Source organism: Piliocolobus tephrosceles, chromosome 9 (genome assembly GCF_002776525.5).
Source record: "Piliocolobus tephrosceles isolate RC106 chromosome 9, ASM277652v3, whole genome shotgun sequence".
Lineage (NCBI taxonomy): Eukaryota > Metazoa > Chordata > Mammalia > Primates > Cercopithecidae > Piliocolobus > Piliocolobus tephrosceles.
This window is the reverse complement of record NC_045442.1, coordinates 123,701,542-123,724,884: the sequence shown is the minus strand read 5'-3', so window position 1 is coordinate 123,724,884 and position 23,343 is coordinate 123,701,542. Positions and strand designations below refer to the sequence as shown.

Genomic DNA, 23,343 nt, shown 5'->3' with positions numbered 1-23,343 from the left:
GACCTCCAGTGACAGGTCACTGTCAAGAAAGATGCAATCAAAATTATTCAAAATATTGTATAAAATTACCTTCAGGTCATGTGTGTAAGGTGTATATAAAACATAAATGAGGCTGGGTGCGGTGGCTCACGCCTGCAATTCCAGTCCTTTGAGAGGCTGAGGTGGGTGCATAACTTGAGATCAGGAGTTCGAGACCAGCTTGGCTAACATGGTGAAGCCCTGTCTTTACTAAAAATACAAAAATTAGCTGGATGTGGTGGTGCATGCCTGTAGTCCCAGGTACTTGGGAAGCTAAGGCAGGAGAATTGCTTGACTTGGGAAGTGAAGGTTGCAGTGAGTCAAGATCGTGCCACTACACTCCAGCCTGGGTGACAGAGTGAAACTGTGTCTCAAAAATGAATAAATAAATAAAAATAAAATAAAATATAAATCAATTTTGTGTTAAGACATGGGTTCCAACCCCAAGATACCCAATTATGTATACGCAAATATTCCAAAATCCAAAATTGGAAACACTTCTGAGTGAAAGTCCAGGCATTTCAGATGAGAGATTCTCCACCTATAACCATAAGCCTAATATAACAAATGCTATCCATATACATCTATGTTTTGCTTCAGGAAAAAAAGAAAAAGTATTCCAGGAAAGGAAAATCCATTGACGCCACAAAACAGCTTCACCAGGAAGCCAGTAAACTACGATGCCCTTGAATCCAAACAGAGATGAGTTACGCTGGCAGTTAATGTTGCCAAGACAGAAAAATAACTACAACCATCAAGCACTGTCAAAATACAGTGGTTTAAGAATGGAACTTCTCATTTTGATGGCATATGTATTAAATGGTCTGCAAACAGATTTACCTGGTGCTGGAATTACTGTCTCTAAATGAGTCTGGTCAAGTTTCAGCTTGTCTCCAGAATCAATCATCTTCACAACAGCTGTGTATTTGTCAATTACTTCCTGTCATGTAAAATGAACACTTTTATAATAGAAGAAATAAGTGCACACTCATTTAAAAGGACAAAAGTAAGTGAAATGAAGACAAAATATCAATGAAAAGATAAGAGTAACTCCTTCTATAAATGACACTATTTTCTAGATTCCATACATGATTTCCCAGTCTATGGTTCTCAATAAAGAACTCAATTCAAAGCTTAGTAAAGATTTTCATCGGGAAAGAATAACAGATTGGTGGTCCTGGAATAAGACTTTAAGAAATCTAACAAGAGGGGTAGTTTTGCCTAGCTTAGTGTACAGTGGAAGAAGGGCAACAGGCATGAAAAAGGCTGGGTGCTAAAATAAAACTAAATTTAGGAAAGGCAAAAAGGGAGAAAAGGCCTAGAATATTGACACAAACTTTAAAATCTCAGAGTAGGCCGGGTGCAGTGGCTCATGCCTGTAATCCCAGTACTTTGGGAGGCTGAGGCGGGTGGATCACCTAAGGTCAGGAGTTCGAGACCAGCTCGGCCAACTTGGTGAAATTCCATCTCTACTAAAAATACAAAAGTTAGCCAGGAGTGGTGGCGGGTGCCTGTAATCCCAGCTACTTGGGAGGCTGAGGCAGGAGAATCACTGGAACCCAGGAGGTGATGGTTGCAGTGAGCCAAGTTCGTACCACTGCACTCTAGCCTGGACAACAGAGCCAGACTCTGTCTCAAAAATAAAAATAAAAATAAATAAAATACCAGAGTAGCCAAAAGGTGGTCTCTCAAGCAAAACACAAGAAGTCCTCGTGAGACCTTGACAGTATAATTATTAGGCTGGTGTAAAAGTAATTGCAGTTTTTGCCATTACTTTTAATATATGGCCTATGATTAAAAAATAAAATACATTTTACGACAAGCAAGGCAATGCATGCTGAGGGTTTGAAGAGGTGCTGATGGGACTTCACACGTACTATCTGTCCTAGTAAGAAAACAGATCAACGTTGAGTATAAACTATGGATGAAAAAGAAATATTTCTCCAACAATCATGAATTCAGCTTCCATTTCATGGGATAATCAAGAATTTTAGACACAGTACTTCTGCTACCAGGACTTGATTTTCAAGAAATACCAAAATAGCTTCACTTAGTGACCCAAGCTTTTTTCACAAATTCCATTCATAATTGCATGTCCTTACCTTAACGATACCCTTTTTCTTATGATATTTCTCTCCCAGTTTTTTGGTTATAATTTTCACAATAATTTCCTAGAAAATAACAACAAAAAAAAGATGAAAGGAAAGACAGAAGTGATCGTTTATTTACTTCTTCCTTTTAAACTATGTTCACCCAAAACCACAGGAAAATGTAACTGCCCTGCCAAATAAGAAATGCTGGAGTTCTCTGCCTTCCCAACAACGGCAAACATTTCCTTAGCAATCTTTTATTCATTCTTCCCCTTTCTGTTCATCATGGTTAGCAAGAGGAAAAAAACATACACATGTATATATAAAATGTTTGATTTCTACATTGAAGAGTTCTGGAAATCTAGGACTGTTATTGGTGAATCTCAACTCTAGTACTTTATGTCTCTTGTAGATAGTTTCTTTCTCTCCATTGCAGGAAGTGAAAAGCACTGAGGTGTTCAGGTGTTCACTGCTGATAAAAACTCAGATTGCAAGAGACTCACTGGAAACTGCAAGGCACTGAGCCTTCGAGCTTATGCAGGACAGTTCTCACAATGCCCCTTTCTCATTAGGTTGCTCTGAATTTTGATACAAATGGGATTCCTCCAGATTAGTTATAGCTAAAGGTATTGTTCTTCTGAGCATCTAATTCTCAAATGGGAGGAAAATCTGGACGTATTTCCTATTAATGAATTTGGAGTTTGCTTCTTTACCATTTTTTCCTGATTTTTTCAGGAAAGCTGAAAAATTGGATTAGCTGTCTAAGAGCTAATAAGGAAAGTTAAATTGCCTAACAATGCAATATTCACTGCAGAGATTCTATATTTTCTACTTCAAGTGAATATATCAGAGATGATCGCGAGTACTTCATAAAGCCATGCTTAAAATCATACTAACAAAACTTCAGGAAGGACTTTGGGGAGAGGGTATTTAATAGTAGAAAGATATGTTTAAGGAAGTCTCTCTTTTAAGACTTTCTAAATGAAGCCAGTTAATACCAAAACAACTTCTCCAATTTAGCCATGCTATTTTCTGGGCTAACTTCTCAAAGGCTCTCATGGGTTCACACTCCAGTCATTGGAAGATAATTCATTATACCACTGTACTTACTGGCCCTTGCCCATAGTAGAGCTGTGAAAAATATTTCCTTTCTGAGTTTAAAAATTAAGCACAGTGGGCTGGGCGCGGTGGCTCATCTCTGTAATCTCAGCACTTTGGGAGGCCGAGGCAGGTGGATCACCTGAGGTCTGGAGTTTGAGACCAGCCTGACCAACATGGAGAAATCCCATCTTTACTAAAAATACAAAATGAGCCGGGCATGGTGGCCCATGCCTGTAACCTCAGCTATTAGGGAGGCTGAGGCAGGAGATAGCTTGAACCCAGGAGGTGGAGACTGTAGTGAGCTGAGATGGCACCATTGCACTCCAACATGGGCAACAAGAGCAAAACTCCGTCTCAAAAAAAAAAAAAGACCATTTAGTGGCTCAGGCCAGTAAATCCTGACATGCTGGGAAGCTGAGGCAGGAGGATCACTTGAGGCTGCTATGTTGACCAGCCTGGGCAACAGAGTAAAACCTCGTCTCTACGAAAAACACAAAAATCAGCAGGGCATTAGTGGTGCATGCTTGTAGTCCTAGCTACTCTGGAAGCTGAGGTGGGAGGATCGCTTGAAGCCAGGAGTTTGAGACCAGCCTGGTCAATAGAGCAAGACCTTGTCTCTATTTAAAAATAAAAAAAAGAATAAGACACTCTGAAGGTTTTATGAAAATGTCACATCTCAGTAAGTCTAAAATAGAGCATCAATAAATAATCATTTAATAATATTGCTAAATGTTTAAAAACTATTTTTAAAAACAATAATAAATTAATAAATAAGCAATAAAATATAAAACTCCCTTGAGTTTGTAAAATTAAAACTTGCTTTTCTCCACAATGTACCTATTAATAAATGGACAATTCTAGTTTCAGTAAGTTGTAAACTGAAAACCAACACTTGAGCATTTATAGTTCTACTCATTTCTGAAAACACAACCTTTTGTCTTATAGCAAAAATTGAAAATTTCTGGCTCAAATTCAAGATGTCCATAAATAAGTTTAGCACCAAACTTAAGGAACATTAGTCTATAAGCATGAAGTAACCCTCCAATAGAAGTGCAACCAGTAATTAAAGATCTAATAGAAAGAAAATTTATTACAAGTTATAACTAACTCTATCTATATAGATTATACATGTTTGAAAAGTTTAGTTACTTATACTAAATGCTAGTTAAATCACTCACTTAAACATACATTTAGAACTTAAGAAACTCCAACTGAATACTTACAGGCTGTAGCCAGTAGTCTGTTCGGGCAGTTCTTTTCTTTTCCTCTTCAATCTGTAGAACACATAATGTCTGAAAATTATCTCCTTAAAATTCTCATTGGACTTCAAAATACTACTCTATTTAACAAAATAACACCATAAAACTGTGAAGTCTTCTACTACACAGAAGACCAATGACATAATTTGCAAGCTCTGATAAATACAAATAAACATTGTCATTAGTTTTTGATTTTAAAAAACTTGCATTTTTAAAAGTATGTAATAAAGCAAGTCAACTGACCTAGGAAGCCGATAGACACAACCCCTATTCCAGCTGCAAGACCAGCCCGTACCTGCCCTCACCCACTTTCTCCCATGTGACTGTCAGGAGCTGGAAAAGAGGCCACGTTTTCATGCAGTAAAATTGTAACGCATAGATCAATGTGGCACAGCATGGTTAAGCATACAGCCTGGTAGCAAACAGGGGGCTCCCTGTTTGTAAATCACAGTAAAGCTCATGAATGAAAGGGAAGAAAAATACCACCAAGAGGTAAATAACTGAGAGTGACCAAAAGAAGAGTGCTGGCTGGCTGTTTTGGCAAAAACATCCAATCCTTTTCTTTCTCAACTGCTTACAGTTAACCCTAAGTACCAATTTTCAATGGGATCAAACAATGTAATAATCCCTTGGTTGATTCGAAACCTCATTTTAGGCTGGGCACGGTGGCTCACGGCTGTAATCCCAACACTTTGGGAGGCCGAGGTGGGAGGATCACGAGGTCAGGAGTTTGAGACTAGCCTGGCCAACATGGTGAAACCCCATCTCTACTAAAAGTACAAAAATTAGCCAGGCATGGTGGTGCACACCTGTAGTCCCAGACACAAGAATTGCTTGAACCTGTGAGGCGGAGGCTGCAGTGAGCCGAGGTCACACTGCTGCACTCCAGCCTGGGTGACAGAGTCACACTCCATCTCAAAAAAGAAAAAAAACTCATTTTAAATCCTTCAACTTTTCAACAATGTTCTAAAATTAGTATTCATTATATTCAAAGAAGGTCGAAGACTTTCCATTTTACTTTCAATAAAATTAAATTTAAAAAATCCCTGTCACAGCATGTAAGACCTCTGTGGTGTTGGCCCTCCTGGCTCTCCGACCTCAGACGCCACCATGTGCTTGCTGCACTCCAGTCCCATAGGCCTTTCCTTTGGATGCTTAATTGTTCCTGTCTAGGCACGGTTCACAGGATCCCTACCCTCATACCTCCTTGGTGCTCAGCATTTTGTGATCATTCACTGGCTCACTGCTGAACAGCTCTGTTGTTAGAAGGAAAGCTCCATGACTAACAAGGACTGTTTTTCTTTCTACTGTACAGACCCGGGGCCTTGCACAAAGTGCAGCATGTAATAGTGACTCAGTTTCATAGTATATTCATCTAATATTTTACTTGAAGTTTTTTAGATCGTCCTGCATGGTGTGAGGACTAGGAACAGAGAAGACTGAACAGCCAGCCGGGGGCAGTGGCTCACACCTTGTAATCCCAGCACTTTGGGAGGCTGAGGTGGGCAGATCACCTGAGGCCAGGAGTTCAAGATCAGCTGGCCAGCATAGTGAAATCCTGCCTCTATAAAAAATGTAAAAAATTAGCCAGGCATGGTGGCAGGTGCCTGTAATCCCAGCGACTCAGGTGGCTGAGGCAGGAGAATCTCTTGAACCTGGGAGGCGGAGGCTGCAGTGAGCCGAGATTGTGCAACTGCACTCTGACCTGGGCAACAGAGAGAGACTCTGTCTCAACAACAACAACAGCAACAAAAAAAAAAGTCACAGGTTTCTCTTGCTAGCTCGGAGGTGCTAAGTGGAAGTCAAAGTCAACAGGAGAGTAGCGGTTGAAGGAGGGAGGCCAACCACGGAGGACTCCAATTTCTAATTGAATTCTACTGACCCTAACTACACAGGGAGTTTCAAAGACAGCACCTGAGGCATAAAAGGAAACTATTTAGGCGGGGCATGGTGGCTCACACTTGTAATCCTAGCATTTGGGAGGTCGAGGTGGGTGGATGACTTGAGGTCAGGAGTTGGAGATCAGCCTGGCCAACATGGTGAAACCCCATCTCTACTAAAAATACAAAAACTAGCCAGGTGTGGTGGTGGGCGACTGCAATCCCAGCTACTCGGGAGGCTGAGCCAGGAGAATCATTTGAACCTGGGAGGCAGAGGTTGCAGTGAGCCGAGACCATGCCAACTGCACTTCAGCCTGGGGAACAGGGCAAGACTCTGTCTCAAAACAAACAAACAAACTTATTTAGAGGGGCTCCAACTCCGGTTCAGGGAACTGTATGTAGTGAGGTCACTATTCCCTAGTCCGCATATGATAATTTTCCTATTTTTCTATTAATCTAATATATGGTGAAATGATTTAATTTTCCTTGGGTTCTAAGGTATCCATATGCAGTCCATAAACTGTACCTCCATGATTTCATCCAGTGCAGATTTCTTTTTCTTCTTTTCTTTGGACTGAGCTGAGCTCTGGGAAGATTCTTTTCGTTTCACTGATGCTGAACTTCCTATTGTCTTCAGTGCACTCGGTCCCAGAGTACTGATGAACAGGAGAATCATGCTTGTTACCAAGAACCGTACACAGACGAATGCTTTACGATGCACAAAATTCACAATATAGAATAAATGTGTGACATGATTAATTTACAGGAGATTAGTGAAAACCACGGAGTACCTGTCCACATCTCTTACAGAACTATCAGCACTGGGTGAGCATTTAACCCATGCTGTCTTTAACTCTCTATACCTTCTCCTCACTCCTTCGGTCAGTGCTACTATACTTTGTTTTTTTTTTTTTTTTTTTTTGAGACGGAGTCTCGCTCTGTCACCCAGGCTGGAGTGCAGTGGCCGGATCTCAGCTCACTGCAAGCTCTGCCTCCCGGGTTCACACCATTCTCCTGCCTCAGCCTCCCGAGTAGCTGGGACTACAGGTGCCCGCCATCTTGCCCGGCTAGTTTTTTGCATTTTAGTAGAGATGGGGTTTCACCGTGTTAGCCAGGATGGTCTCGATCTCCTGACCTTGTGATCCGCCCGTCTCGGCCTCCCAAAGTGCTGGGATTACAGGCTTGAGCCACCGCGCCCGGCCCTATACTTTGTATAGTAAAATCATGGTAGTGAGCTTAGGCTTTGGTGTTGAGCAGATTAGGGTTTCAGGCTACTTCTATTAGGACCTGGGGTAATTCACTTTCCTAAGCCTCAAATCTTCCTATAAATGAAGATAATAACATGACCCAATTCCTAACTCAAATGCAGTAATTAAATGACATGTTTTCAAATGACAGATTTAAGTCTAGCATGTTACTCTCAGTTCTGGTTTTGTAAAGCAAAATTCCAACGTGTTACGTAACAGTTTTTAATTGCTCCCAACTGCCCAGAGTTGACAATGTTTTTTTTTTGTTTTTTTTGAGATGGTGTCTCACTCTGTTGCCCAGGCTGAAGTGCAGTGGCATGATCTCAGCTCACTGGAACCTCCAACTCCCAGGTTCAAGCAATTCTCGTGCCTCAGCCTCCCAAGTAGCTGGGATTACAGGCTTGCACCACCACGCTGGCTAATTTTTGTATTTTTAGTAGAGACGGGGTTTTGCAATGTTGGCCAGGCTGGTCTTGAACTCTTGACCTCAGGTGATCCACCTGCCTTGTCCTCCCAAAGTGCTGGGATTACAGGCATGAGCCACTGCGCCTGGCTGACAGCGTAAATTCTAAATTCTTTACTGCCAATATACAATTGTCACCATTGGCCCCAGAACACCATTCTAGTCACCATCCGTGACTTTCTATGTACACCAGTCACTAAGAACAATTTCCTATTGACTGAGCCATGCCCTATGGTTTGAGCCTCTGAAAATTTGCACATGCCTTGTTTTATACCTAAAATAATCTCTCCTTTTATCCCCATTTGTTAAAATTCTTTAAGGTCCATTCTTTCTGAGGGTTCTTGGATCGTGCAGTGTTTTGAACTGCCACAGTGCCTTGTGGCATGCATCACACTGCACCTTGTACGATAATCATTTGTATGTATGACTCCTCTCTTGTAGTAGGGAGGAAGCATCTATTTTTTCCTGCAAAGCAGCAGTAACTATCTTGTAACTCACATGAAAATAGATGCTCCATTAATATTTGCTGATCAAATGACTTTTACCCATCTAATCATTTAATGTGTCATATTTACAAAAGACGAAGCAAAGGATAAATATTTACACAAAGCTACCATGGAGCTAACCAAGAAAAAAATATGTATGATTAGTAGAGAATACAACAGATTTATTATTTTCCTTTATTTGGACTTTAAAAAAAATACATTTAAAGGTAGCATTAGATTGATGAACTGCTGGGCTACTTTAAGTTTGAAGTCAACTAAAACCCCTACATCTTTTCTCTATGGAGAATTGTAGGTCAGGACTCTGTCACTCTGTTTTTATGGGAATTGTTTCCTCTTTACCTAACTGTCAGGCTTTCCATTTACATTTGTAAAATTTTACTTACTGGGTTTTGACCTGTAATTCAACCCACCGAACATATATTTAAACTCTGATTCTATTACTGACCGCATTTCCTAGGGTGTGACAACTATAAATAATGGACATGGGTTTTGCACAGGCCAAGTCCATGTAAAGATAAGCTCTTTAACTTTCTACTTAAATGTTCTTTAGATTTAAGTATACTTTGAACTAGGGATCCAGGGATAAGTCAGATCACAATCAACCACAATATGTCTACAAAATAGGCACTAATAACCCTAGCAAAAGAGGAGTTAGGATTAAGTGGTTATTTTTGGCTTGAGTGATTACCACTTCCTCGTCTCATGTTCACAAACCACCTATCTCCTATTGTAATCTGTTTGAAATGCTTGTTAATCTATTATTTTCTGAAGATTTTTCTCCACTTAAAAAAATATATTTGCTTATTTTTCTGCCTTCTGGCTCCTCTACCAATCTCCATGATTACTCAGAGGTTCTCTACAGTGAGTCCCTAAATATTAATACATCTATAAATTATTTCAGTATTTTGGTGTTAATCTCAGCTTAGACACTTGAGTTTATTTAAGGCTATTATTTACTCTTCTTAAAACTGAACTGGGCTGGCGTGGTGGTTCATGCCTGTAATCCCAGCACTTTGGGAGGCTGAGGTGGGTGGATCATTTGAGGTCAGGAGTTTGAGACCAGCCTGACCAACATGGTGAAACCCACTTTCTATTAAAAATACAAAAAAATCAGCCGAGCATGGTGACGCATGCCCGTCCTCCCAGCTACTCGGGAGGCTGAGGCAGGAGAATCTCCTGAACTTGGAAGGCAGAGGTTGTGGTGAGCTGAGATCATACCATTATGCTCCAGCCTGGGCAAAAACAGCAAAACTCTGTCTCAAAAAAAAAAAGAAAAAGAAAATTTACTCAGCATCATTAAATGCTTAGAATGCGACAATAATGGGGAAAAAAGGTGACAAGAGGAGCCCAGCAATATCTCAGGGTGAAGTGGGAAAAGAGATGTAAAGGGCATTCCAGGAAGGGGAATAGCAGATGTAAAGACAGGAAAGGGGGAGACCCCAGGCTCATTTAGGAAGCCCAAATCAGTGGGCACAGCTGAGTGAAAACGGCAGGAGACACACAGGATCACAAAAGTCACTTAATAGTATGTAAAAAAATTCAAGGTCATCTTAGAGATGCCGAAACCAAGAGACGTTAAGAAATGAGTGACATGGTAAGAGCTGAAGTTCAGAAAGGTCCTTTTGCTGGCAATATCAAGATTCCATCAGCAGGGTGAGAGACTGAGACAGGGGTAAGGCAGAGTTAAAATAAAATCAAGGCAAGATATGAATATGAACAGATAGAAAATGGAAAGTAAGGCTCCTTGAACGGCCCTCATTTTTGCTTTCAGTAACTAGAGTGAATTCCAGCCCTTCTCAAAGGAGACAAAGAAGCCCAAAGAAGAAACAGAAATGAAAATCAAGTAAACTTTTTCAAGCAATAAGGGGGCTCATTTTCGTGCCTCAACATAGCCTAAAATGTCCACTTTGACATCTACATCATTTAGTTTATTCTAGGTTTTAGATATATAAGAGAGATAAATCCACAGGAGAATGAATCCCAAACTATATTATGTATGATAATCTCAGAGAAAAAAAAAAATCAGATGTCTTTCAGTTGTATTATCTATGACACTATTTACATACTTATACATATATTGTTCCTTATTCATGGACTCAGGTCACAACATCTTAACTTATCAAATAAATTATCAAATACATTATCAAAATTGGTCAAATAAAACAAATCTTTTTACTAATATCAAGGCTTGGCATAGGGGTACAGCAGGCTGAATAGACCCCCAAAAATATCAGGTCCTTATCCCTGAAACCTATCAATGTCACCTTATCTAAGAAAAGGGTCTTTGCAAATGAGATTAAGTTAAAGATCTCAAGATGAGGAGCTTGGCCTGGATTATCAGGGTGGACCCTAACTGCAATCATTCCTTTTCTTGTAAGAGCAAGGTAGAGGGAGATTTGACACCTGGAGGAAAAGGCGATGTGAGGATGGGGCAAAGAGACATTTGAAGATGCTGCTCTTAAATACTGGAGAGATGCAACCACGAGCCAAGTAATGCCAGTGGCCAACAGAGCTGGAAAAGGCAAGGGACAGATTCTTCCCCAGAGCACAGCCAGCAGGCAGGCTCCTTGATTTCAATCCAGTGATAATGATTCAGAATCTGACCTCCAGAGAAAGAACATATTTCTGTTGTTTTAAGCCACCCAGTTTGTGGTAATCTGTTACAGCAACCATGGAAAACTAATACAAGGGAGGTCAATTCGGGGAACATTGGAACCAATTTTAACATCTATCTACATCTAGGAATAACACATAATTCAAAAGAACAGACAGAAATGCATAACGTTCTAAAACAATAAGGCATGTGTGTTATATTTGAGCCTATCTTCCAGGTCATATCATGCCAATGTTAGACAATTCTTCCGGAATGTACCCAGATATAGAATCCAAATAACCAATTTCTTGATTATATCTAATGTAGGTGTTAATTTTGAAACATTATTTTGATCAAAGTTAAGACATCTGGCAAATCATTTTAAAGCTGATCTATACTGCTGATTCAGCCTATCTATCTCCTTCCATACTCCTAGCCACTCATTCAATAGTGTAAATAAACAATGACCTATAAACAAACCTGAAAAACTTAGATCTTAAAAAAAAAACATGTAAAGTACTAAGTAAAATAGAAAATATCACCAGCTTAAAAGCAAATTCCAGTAGATACTGGTACTTGACTATCTTGTCTTACTCATCTTTTTTAACCTCCATGACAAAACTGAATGTACTGCATGTCAGAAATAATGAATAAAGATTTGGTGAAAGAATACATTAAAAATTGCGAGAGAAGTAATGTAGAAAGTAGGTAGAACTACCTGACCACATGCTATGCCAGGTTTTGGCAAACGACAGCCTAAAGGCCAAATGGCAGCTGCCACCTGCCACCAGCTTTTGTAAATAAATTTACTGGAACCCAGCCATGCTCAGTTCCTTCATGCACTGTCCACGGCTGCTTTCTTGCTACGACAGCAGAGTTCACTTATTGTGACAAAGACATCTGGCCAAAAAAGCCTAAAACATTTACTGTGCGGCTCTTCACAGAAAAAGTTTGCTGACCCCTACCCTGTGCTAGACCATCTAGAAGGGCAGGTAATGATTACTGAGTGTTTCCTGGTATATTGACACTGTACTGGAGGCTAAGGAGAAAGGTTGATAATCTCTATTCTCAGAAAACTCACAATGCAGCAAGTGAAAGAAAAATGCATACCCAGCTAACATTTAAACTGTGGCAAGCGGACTAAGACAGGAAAATAGACAGTTTCATATAGCAAACAAGGAACCATTAAATGGAGAAGGATTCACGGAGAAGCAAAAGTTTATTCATGTGAAACATATAATCAAAATGAGGCTTTCCTCACAAAACAGAATCATCTCAACACAGGCAAATAGGAAAAGAATAGTTGCTAGCTGGGCACAGTAGGGTGTGACCATAATCCCAGCTATTGATACCTGGGAGGCTGAGGCAGGAAGATCACCTTGAGCCCAGGAGTTCAAGGCCAGCCTGGGCAACGTAGCAAGACCCTATCTCTTAAAAACAAAAACAAAAAAAAAGAACAATTGACAAGAAAACAGTGCAACCAACAAAAACCAAAAAAAGGTGAGAACTACAACTAGAAAAAAATGATTCACAATACTTTAAAATGCAGTAACCAATATTTCACAAAAATCCTAAGTGTTAAGATATCCATGAATGATGCAGCTCACCTTGACTTGGAAGACGTTGCTCCGGATGAACTGCATGCTCCTTTACTCAAATTAAACGTGACTAGAAGAACAAAATGTTATTCCACATGTACGTTTCAGGAAAATTATAATAAAACTTCTCAGATAAGATACTACAAAGTGTTCACAGAGGATCTCAGGGACATTTTCAATAAACGGGAGCTAAAATGTTCCTATGCGGAGACCACACATTCCTGTAAAACGTCCCAGACTGACAACCATAGAACAGGAGGAACCTTGCATGCCATGTCACCGTGGCAGACCACACGGGCACTTCCCTGCTCTATCCCCATTTCCCCTGGGGAACAGTACTCCAATTCTGTTTAGGTCTCCATACCTCTTGCCTGTGGCTCAGGGGACATAACACCATTTTCATCTCTGGGGTAAATTCTGATTGCCTAAACCAATCAACATAATCCCAGTGACTACTTTTTGGGTGGATGTGTGACACAGTTCTGGCCAATGACATCTGAAAGGAAATCTATTGAAGGGAGGAGTGTCTTCTTGGAAAAGTATCCTTGCTCCTAACAGGATTCTAGAAGAGCATCCTGAGATGCTCTCTGCCACCCTCATGACAATGCAGAGTCTGCATGTGATGGCTGGCGTGTTGGCAGCTACCTTGTGTCCATACAGAATGCAGAACCACCTTACCTCTGAGATTCTTATTATGGCAAGATATTTCCTTATTGTTTAAGCTAATTGTAGTCAATTTTGTTACTTGTAGCTTCAGCTAGCCTATCCAATTAATTCATTAGTATTACCTTTACATTAAATCAATAAAAACAATGTAACTCAGACAGATTGGATGTCTTACTCCCAGATAGGTTGACAAGTTGCATTTTTAACAAAACCAATATAAAAGCATCTATGTTTAAAAAAAGAAAGAAAAGAAAAAATAAAACTACCTTTCTCTTCATCATTTTCTCTGCTTAATTCCGTAAAAGTAGGGGCCTCCTAAAAAAAAGAAAGTTTTAAGGTTTTGGTGTACAGTGCATTTACCATCACCATTCAATAGGCCTAAATTATGACTTGCTACCTGTGTTGCCAGGCAGCTCTAACATGCAAGTGATTAAGATCCTAATTAAGAAATTACATGCTTTTGGCCGGGCGTGGTGGCTCACGCCTGTAATCCCAGCACTTTGGGAGGCTGAGGTGGGCAGATCACGAGGTCAGGAGTTTGAGACCAGTCTGGCCAACATAGTGAAACCCCGTCTCTACTAAAAATACACAAAAAATTAGCTGGGCATGGTGGTGTGCACCTGTAATCCCAGCTACTCAGGAGGCTGAGGCAGGAGAATCGCGTGAACCCAGGAGGCAGAGGTTGCAGTGAGCCAAGATTGTGCCACTGCACTCCAGCCTGGGCAACAGAATGAGACTCTGTCTCAAAGAAAAAAAAAAAAAAAGAAAAGAAAAGAAAAAGAAATTACGGTGGCTCACGCCTGTAATCCTAACACTCTGGGAGGTCGAGGCAGATGGATCACCTGAGGACAGGCATTCGAGATGAGCCTGGCCAACATGGTGAAACTCTGTCTCTACTAAAAATACAAAAATTTAGCCAGGTGTGATGGTGGGTGCTTGTAATGCCAGCTACTCAGGAGGCTGAGCCAGGAGAATCTCCTGAACCCAGGGGGTGAGTGTTGCAGTGAGCTGAGATCACGCCACTTTACTCCAGACTGGGTGAAAGAGCGAGACGAGCCTGGCCAACTTGGTGAAACCCCGTCTCTACTAAAAATAATTAGCTGGGTGTGGTGGCGGGCGCCTGTAATCCCAGCTACTCGGGAGTCTGAGGCAGGAGAATCGCTTGAACCTGGGAGGTGGAGGTTGCAGTGAGCCGAGATCATGCCGCTGCATTCTCCAGCCTGGGTGACAGAGCAAGATGTTGTCTCAAAAAAAAAACAAAAAACAAAAGAAATTACATGCTTTGGCTGGGCATGGTGGCTCATGCCTGTAATCCCAGCACCTTGGGAGGCCGAGCTCGGGCGGGAGGAATGCTTGAGGCCAGGAGTTAGAGGCCAGCCTGGACAACATAGCAAGAACCTCCATCTCTACAAAAAAAAAAAAAAAAATTAGCTATAGGCATGGTGGTGCATGTCTATAGTCCCAGTTACTCATATGAAGCAACAGGTTCACTTGAGCACCAGAGGTCAAGGGTGCAGTGAGCTGTAATCACACCACTGCATTCCAGCCTGGTGACAGAGAGAGACAGTCTCTCAAAAAAAAATTAGAACTTACATGCGTTGCAAATATTATCCAATTGAGAATTATTCTAAATACCAAAAAGTAGCTTTTCTGTACCAAAAGGCAGAGTTTACCCATATTCTTATTTCTATTACAACTTAAACAGGAAATAACAAAAATATAAGGCAATAAACCTTAGGAAAAGCAAAAACTTTTTTTTTTTAAGTCTGTTCAAGAACAGACTAAACTAATGAATCATGAATAGTGGTATATTGGAACAATGGTTACTTCTGGGAGATGGGGTATTAATTGGCAATGAGTGTGAGGAAACCCTCTGGGATACTAGAAAAGTCCTATATCTTCATCTGGGTGGTGGTTCCACGTTACCTGTCACTCTTTCTATACACATATATTTGTAAAAGTTCAGTGAACTGTACACATAAGATTAATGCACTTCATACACTTTAATCAATGTATGTTAGAGCTCAATAAACAGTTCAAAAACCACTCAGTTTCACATACACACCAGGCTATCTTTGCCTGCTCACACACAAGTGTTAGAACGTAAGCCACAGAAGGCTGGGTGTGGTGGCTCATGCCTGTAATCTCAGCATTTTGGGAGGCTGAGGAGGGGGGATCACATGAGGTCAGGAGTTTGAGACCAACCTGGCCAACATGGCGAAACCCCGTCTCTATTAAAAATGCAAAAAATTAGCCCAGCGTGGTGGTTTATGCCTGTAGTCCCAGCTACTTGGGAGGCTGAGACACAAGAATCACTTGAACCCACCAGGCGGGGGTTGCAGTGAGCTGAAATTGCGCCACCGCACTCCAGCCTGGGTGACAGAGTGAGACTCCGTCTCAAAAAATAAAAAAGTAAGCCACAGGAGAGAGTTTTTTGTACCTTTTGTTCACTGAGTATTCCCTGCGCCTACGAGAATCCTGGCACAGTGGAGGCGCTGACAAATGTATGTTGAAATAAATGCCTCAACCTAGGTATTCTAACACCTCAGCTCCTTCCCTCCCCATTCATCTGGCTTGCACCCACTGATTCTTCAAGACTCCTGGGCACTGAGGTTGTATCCACCTTCAAATACTCTATCCTCCCCAGGCCAGAGTAAACATTGCTTCTCTGTGTTTCCACACGCTGCGTTTACCTCCAGTACTGAATTAATCATAATCAGTTGAAATTATCTGTGTATATGTCTTCCCATTAGGTAGCGTCTCTATTTAGATATAAGGAAATTGAGGTTTGGAAAGACTATGTAATTATACAAGATTATGAAGTTAGTAAGTCAAATGTACTTTGACACCAGGCTGGTTCTCCTCTTAGTTAAGGAACAGTGCGCACAGAAACTTGATTCAATGCTGAAAAAACACAAGCTGGCCAGGTGTGGTGGCTCATGTCTGTAATCCTGTCACTTTGGGAGGCTGAGGCCGGCGGATCACCTGAGGTCAGGAGTTGGAGACCAGCCTGACCAATATGGTGAAACCCTGTCTCTACTAAAAAATACAAAAATTAGCTGGGCGTGATGGTGGCGCCTGTAGTCCCAGCTACTCAGGAGGCTGAGGCAGGGGAATTGCTTGAACCCGGGAGGCAGAGGTTGCAGTGAGCTGAGATTGTGCCACTGCACTCCAGCCTGGGTGACAAAGCAAGACTCCATCTCAAAAAACAAAAAAAAACAAAAAACCAAGCCATTGTGCTTCTTTAGACCTTTGGACATTGCTTCTCAGGATGATATTGTTTGCCCACCTGCTCCTTCCCTTCCAGGCCTCTTCTCACTTGTTCTTCAATAAATTTGGCAGTTTTTTCTTCATCATCAAGGTCCTGCTTTTTCTTTTTCTCCAGTTCCAGTTGCCGGCGAATAGTTTCTGGGTCCCTGTCTATGTACTGAATATACCAGCCTTTTGGTGTCTCATCCACTTTGCACAAGCCTTAAAAAAACAGCCGCCACCATAAATTAGCATACAATCAAAGCAAAACATAAATATGAATGTGTTTCATCACTGCATATTTATTCATTCAAATACACTCAAATCAGGCCGAGCACCATGGCTTACACATGTAATCTCAGCACTCTAGGAGGCTGACACAGGTGGATCACTTGAGGTCAGGAACTCAAGAACAGCCTGGCCAACATGGTGAAACCCTGTCTCTACTAAAAATACAAAAATTAGCTGGGCATGGTGGCGCACACCTGTAATCCCAGCTACTCAGGAGGTTGAGGCAGGAGAATAGCTTGAACCTGGGAGGTGGAGATTGCAGTGAGCTGAGATCGCGCCACTGCACTCCAGCTTGGGCAACAGAGTGAGACTCAGTCTCAAAAACAAAACAGAACACCAAATACACTCAAATACACTCAAATACACAAATTCATGCAGCAAATGGGATTTTCCATATTTATATTTAATGAAATTTAGATACTATATATGGATTCAACCAACTGTGGGTGAGAAATATTCAAAAAAAGAAAAACGGATGGTGGCATCTGTACTGAACATGCACAGACATTTTTTCCTTCTCATTTTTCCTTAACAATAGAGTATAAAAACTATTTACATTGTTTTAAATATTATAAGAAATCTAGAGATGATTTAAAGTACGAGGGAGAATGTATATAGGTTACACGCAAGTACTATATCATTTTATTTTATATAAGGGACTTGAGTATCTGTGAATTTTGGTTACCAGCAAGGGGTCCTGGACCCAATCCCTCATGGATACTGAGAGACAACTGTATTATCTTGCATAGTGTTTATTCAATTCTATCTAAGTATTTAATATCCAATGGTTATATGATGTTCTATTAACTTAAGGCAGAAATTATGCTCCCCAAATGAAATCAAGTAACATGATGAATAAGCAAAACACTGACCCAATTGTTTTTCTTTTCTTATCCCAAACATCTCATCCTATGAAGATTAGAAATGGGAAAGAAGAAGCAACTTTGAAATCTCATTCTTACCTTCTCTGCCCAGCCACTTAGTAAAGTCGGTCAGAGTTTCCCACTGAGTTGCATTCATATGGATGTGCTCTCGGTGGCTGATGTATTCATTGTAGACAATGTTGTTGTGGACCCTTTTAGTGCCTGAGAACAAAATACGACACTGATGATCCTCAGAAGATTATGCGATTTATAAAGTTATTATTTGCACAATACTTAAAATGTTTACCAAAGCGTCTCCTGAGAAGTTCTAAAAAGTCATTTCGGAATTCCCTAATAAAGAAAGAAAGGAAAGCATTAAGGTAATTTCTACAAACATATAGCATCATCTTTCTGAAATTTAAGCAGTAGCATAGTTTTTTGTTTTTGTTTTTTTTGAGATGGAGTCTCGTTCTTGTCACCCAAGCTGGAGTGCAGTGGCGCAATCATGATCTCAGCTCACTGCAACCTCCACTTCCCAGGTTCAAGTGATTTCTCTTGCCTCAGCCTCCCAAGTATCTGGGATTACAGTGGTCTACCATCACGCCTGGCTAATTTTTTTTTTTTTTTTAATTTTTAGTAGAGATGGGGTTTCACCATGTTGGACAGGCTGGTCTCAAACTCCTGGCCTCAGGTGATCCACCTGCCTCAGCCTCCCAAGCTGCTGGGATTACAGGCATGAGCCACTGCATCCAGCCAGTATAGTTTTAATGCCCAAATGATATATGAAACATCTACATGAATATGGCTATGAACCTTTAAAAACCGATCAAGGAAAGAACTCCAAAAGATTACAGCTTTTAAGGATTAAGTTAAAAGACAGTTTGGAGTTGAAATGTTTTGTCTTGGTAAAGCAGTCATAGAAAGTTACCACGTGCCTTCGGAATGGTTCCTTCATGAAGTCTGTTAGTGCCACTGATGGTGGCATAATGACCCCAGTCTATCTATGATAACGAAACTGCCCTGATTCCACGTGAAATTGGTACTTAATATGTGGCTCTGAGCTGGGTACACTGTAGTAAGTGCTAGATAAACCTAGGTGAGTAAGACATAAATCTTAACTTTCAAGAAGGTTACAATCTAGCAGAACCAATCATAATGAAAAAGAAATGTAACAAAATGTCATTGAAAGAGTCACAGGAGATGCCCAGAGGTGATTTTATTGTGGATGGTGAAGGATAAGTAGAACCCTAGAGGTGAACTGCAAGAGAAAGCTCTTTCCAGCTGGCAAAGAAACATGAAAGCCTCACATATCTGAGAAATGGCTTAATTTGACTAAAATTTATGGCTGATAAAACTCAGAGTGAGAGGGAGGATAGAGTAGAATAAGGGAGATGATGTGGCTGGGAAACCAAAATAAGGTTTGGCTAATTTTTGAAGTACCTCGAATGTCACGTGAAAGAGGCTGAGTTTTGTGCTGTCAATAGAAAAGCATTAAACAATTTTGTTTGGCCCGGGTGCGATGGCTCATACCTGTAATCCCAGGACTTTGGGAGGTTGAGACAGGAGGATCACTTGAGCCCAGGAGTTCAAGACCAGCCTGGGCAACAAAGTGAGACACTGTCTCTAAACCAAAAAAATTTAAAAATTAGCCAGGTGTGGTGGCGTGCATCTATGTTCCCAGTTATATGGCAGGCTGAATCAGGAGGACTGCCTGAGCCCAGGAGGTCAAGGCTATAGTAAGCCATGACGATGCCACAGAACAAGACCCTGTCTTTAAAAAAAAAAAAAAAAAAAAAGGCCGGGGGCGGTGGCTCAAGCCTGTAATCCCAGCACTTTGGGAGGCCGAGACAGGCGGATCACGAGGTTAGGATATTGAGACCATCCTGGTTAACACGGTGAAACCCCGTCTCTACTAAAAAATACAAAAAACGAGCCGGGCGAGGTGGCGGGCGCCTGTAGTCCCAGCTACTCGGGAGGCTGAGGCTGGAGAATGGCGTAAATCCGGAGGGCGGAGCTTGCAGTGAGCTGAGATCCAGCCACCGCACTCCAGCCTGGGCAACAGAGCGAGACTCCATCTCAAAAAAAAAAAAAAAAAAAAAAGGCTCAACATGTTGGCTCATGCCTGTAATCCCAGCACCTTGGGAGGCCAAGGTGGGCGGATCACAAGGAGGTCAGGAGATTGAGACCATCCTGGCTAACACGGTGAAACCCCATTTCTACTAAAAATACAAAAAATTAGCCGGGTGTGGTGGCTGGTGCCTGTAGTAACAGCTACTCAGGAGGCTGAGGCAGGAGAATCACTTGAACCTGGGAGGCAGAGGTTGCAGTGAGCAGAGATCATGACATTGTACTCCAGCCTAGGGGACAGAGTGAGACTCTGTCTCAAAAAAATATATATAAATATATATATACACACACACACATATACACACACACACATATATATAGTATTAAAAATTTTTAAATATATTTTTAAAACTTTGGAGAAATGTGTTAAAATCTGGTAGACAGCAGAGAACAATAATTCTCAAATTGTGGCCTCTAGACCAGCAGCATCAGCCGCTGAGAACTTGACAGAAACTAAAAGACTCCAGCCCTGCCCCAGACTGACCGCCTCAGAAGTCGGGTGACTCTGATGCACTCAGCAGTTTGTGAATCACTGGTGTAAAACACGTACAAAAGCGGATGAAGCTGCAGGCTGGGCGACCAGTGAGAACCTCACTAAAATACTTTAGGTGAGAGATGCAGAGAACTAGTGCTAGGCCAGTGAGAATGGAAAGGACATAGTATAAAGGACGTTGTGCAGGACAACTGACAAATGGAAATTCCAAGAGGACTTGTGGTTTACAACTGAGGAGTGTGGGTGATGGCTATTTGCCAGCACAGAATAAGAAGCAGGTTTGGCTGGGTGAGGTGGCTGACACTTGTAATCCCAGCACTTTGGGAGGCTGAGGAGGGAAGATCGCTTGAGCCTAGGAGTTCAAGACCAGCCAGGGCAACAGTAGCGAGCGAGGCCTGATTTCTGCTAAACAAAAAAAAGTAGCCAGGCCTGTAGTCCCAGCTACTTGAGTGGTTGAGGTGAGAGGATCACTTAAGCCAGAGAGATAGAGGCTGCAGTGAGCTATGATTGTAGCACAACGCTCCAGCCTGGGCAGAGATCCTGTCTTAGTAAAACAAAAGACAGGTGCTTAGCCCGGCACTTTGGGAGGCTGAGGCGGGTGGATCACAAGGTCAGGAGTTCAAGATCAGCCTGACCAACATGGTGAAACCCCTTCTCTACTAAAAATACAAAAATTAGCTAGGTGCAGTGGCACATGCCTGTAATCTCAGCTACTCAGGAGGCTGAGGCAAGAGAACCGCTTAAACTGGGAGGCAGAGGTTGTGGTGAGCCGAGATTGTGCAATTTTGGCAAATTGAGTATTTGGCAAACAGTTTCTAAAAAATAAACAAAGTGTATCTGTCACATCAAGGGAAACAACTGACAGTATTTGTTGCCAATGATAAAATCTGAACTCTCGGCCGGGCGCGGTGGCTCAAGCCTGTAATCCCAGCACTTTGGGAGGCCGAGACGGGTGGATCATGAGGTCAGGAGATCGAGACCATCCTGGCTAATACGGTGAAACCCCGTCTCTACTAAAAAATACAAAAAACTAGCTGGGCGAGGTGGTGGGCGCCTGTAGTCCCAGCTACTCGGGAGGCTGAGGCAGGAGAATGGCGTGAACCCGGGAGGCGGAGCTTGCAGTGAGCTGAGATCCGGCCACTGCACTCCAGGCCACTGCACTCCAGGCTGGGCGGCAGAGCAAGACTCCGTCTCAAAAAAAAAAAAAAAAAAAAAAAAAAATCTGAACTCTCAAACTAGTATCTGCCACTGTGAGGCTGACATAATTCCCAATACTTTTAGAGATGTTTCTGATGACTTCAGTGTTGACATTAATGAACGATTTTATGACATTGTTTGATAAAATCTGTCACCATTGGGAAGATCTATGGAAGTCAGTGAAATGATAAGTTTTAAAATGACCAGTGCATGTTACAAAATCATGCATGGAGTATAAGAGTCACTCAAAATCAAAGACAACCCATGGATTTTAATGTAACAGAGTACAAAAGGTTCCCTGACCTGGTTTCAGAGTCCCCACTGGAACTAATCTTTAAGACACTGCCATGCATTGTGTTTTGATGTAGTATCAAGGAATAAAATTATCTGAAAATATTATTAAAATACTCCCCCTGCTTCCAACTACATATCTATGTAAAGGCTGGATTTTTCTTTCTTCCTTACTAGACTGTGAACTCAAGGCTGGATTTTCTTTCTGTGCTTCAATCAAAACATTTCCCAACAGACTGAATGCAGACGGAGAGTCAAGAATTCAACTGGCCTCTATTAGGTGAGACATTGAAGAGATTTGCAAACATGTAAAACAATGCATGTTTTAAAATTTAGAAGATGTAGTTGTTTTTCATTAAAAACATTATTAACTTTAACACATAAGTGTATTATTTTTAAAAATTAATTTATGGCTGGGCACGGTGGCTCACGCCTGTAATCCCAGCACTTTGGGATGCTGAGGCGGGTGGATCACCTGAGGTCAGGAGTTCAAGACCAATCCGAAACCCTTTCTCTCTTAAAAATATAAAAAATTAGCCGGGCATGGTGGCACATGCCTGTAATCCCAGCTACAGCTACTCGGGAGGCCGAGGCAGGAGAATCGCTTGAACCCAGGAGGCAGAGGTTGCAGTGAGCCAAGATCATGCCACTGCACTCCAGCCTGGGCAATAAGAGTGAAACTCTGTCTCAATAAGAATAATTTATAAACCAATTTTTTAAAAAAACTTGTTTTGATTTCTATGTGTTGATACATATAACCTACATAAACAGAAGTTCTTGGGGTCTTCAATATTTTTTATAAGTATAATGGGGTCCTAGGACCAAAATGTCTAGAAGTTTGGAAAGAAAGAGATGGTAACAAGCAAAGAGATGGTTATCAATGGTAATGATAACAACAGCTAATCTGAATTGAATATAGGCACTCTTCGAAGCACTCATAAAGTATTAATTCATTGACCTCCATGTAAACTCGATGAAGGATCAGCAATACTTGGAAGAGTTTGCTATTTTTAGTGCCAATTTTTTTTTTTTTTTTTTTTTTTTGAGACGGAGCCTTGCTGTGACACCCAGGCTGGGGTGCAGTGGTGCAATCTCAGCTCACTGCAACCTCTGCCTCCGGGGTTCAAGCAATTCTCCTGCCTCAGCCTCCTGAGTAGCTGGGATTATAGGCGTCCACCACCATGTCAGGCTAATTTTTGTATTTTTAGTAGAGATGGGGTTTCGTCATCTTGGCCACACTGGTCTTGAACTCCTGACCTTGTGATCCATCCGCCTTGGCCTCCGAAAGTGCTGGGATTACAGGTGTGAGCCACCTCGCCTGGCTTTTTAGCACCATTTTAGAGATGAGGAGAATAAACCACAGGAAAAAGTAGGTCATCCAAAGGCATACAGTTTTTAAATGGAGAAGGAT

General features: G+C 41.5%; 1 protein-coding gene across 3 annotated transcripts in view; it reads right to left on the bottom strand.

Moving 5' to 3' along the window:
- The window catches only part of KIN (Kin17 DNA and RNA binding protein), a 35,569-nt gene that overhangs the window by 6,255 nt on the left and 5,971 nt on the right, over window positions 1-23,343 (bottom strand). For 2 of the 3 annotated variants that reach the window (XM_026454806.1, XM_026454805.2), the window contains exons 3-11: window positions 18,132-18,175; window positions 17,924-18,046; window positions 16,711-16,892; window positions 13,688-13,736; window positions 12,765-12,825; window positions 6,875-7,004; window positions 4,433-4,483; window positions 2,121-2,189; window positions 859-958 (exon numbers count right to left, since the gene is read on the bottom strand). In XM_026454806.1, the coding sequence (XP_026310591.1) occupies window positions 859-958; window positions 2,121-2,189; window positions 4,433-4,483; window positions 6,875-7,004; window positions 12,765-12,825; window positions 13,688-13,736; window positions 16,711-16,892; window positions 17,924-18,046; window positions 18,132-18,175 (809 nt within the window). The remainder of the gene's footprint in view (window positions 1-858; window positions 959-2,120; window positions 2,190-4,432; window positions 4,484-6,874; window positions 7,005-12,764; window positions 12,826-13,687; window positions 13,737-16,710; window positions 16,893-17,923; window positions 18,047-18,131; window positions 18,176-23,343) is intronic. The other variant, XM_026454807.2, reaches the window with a different exon arrangement.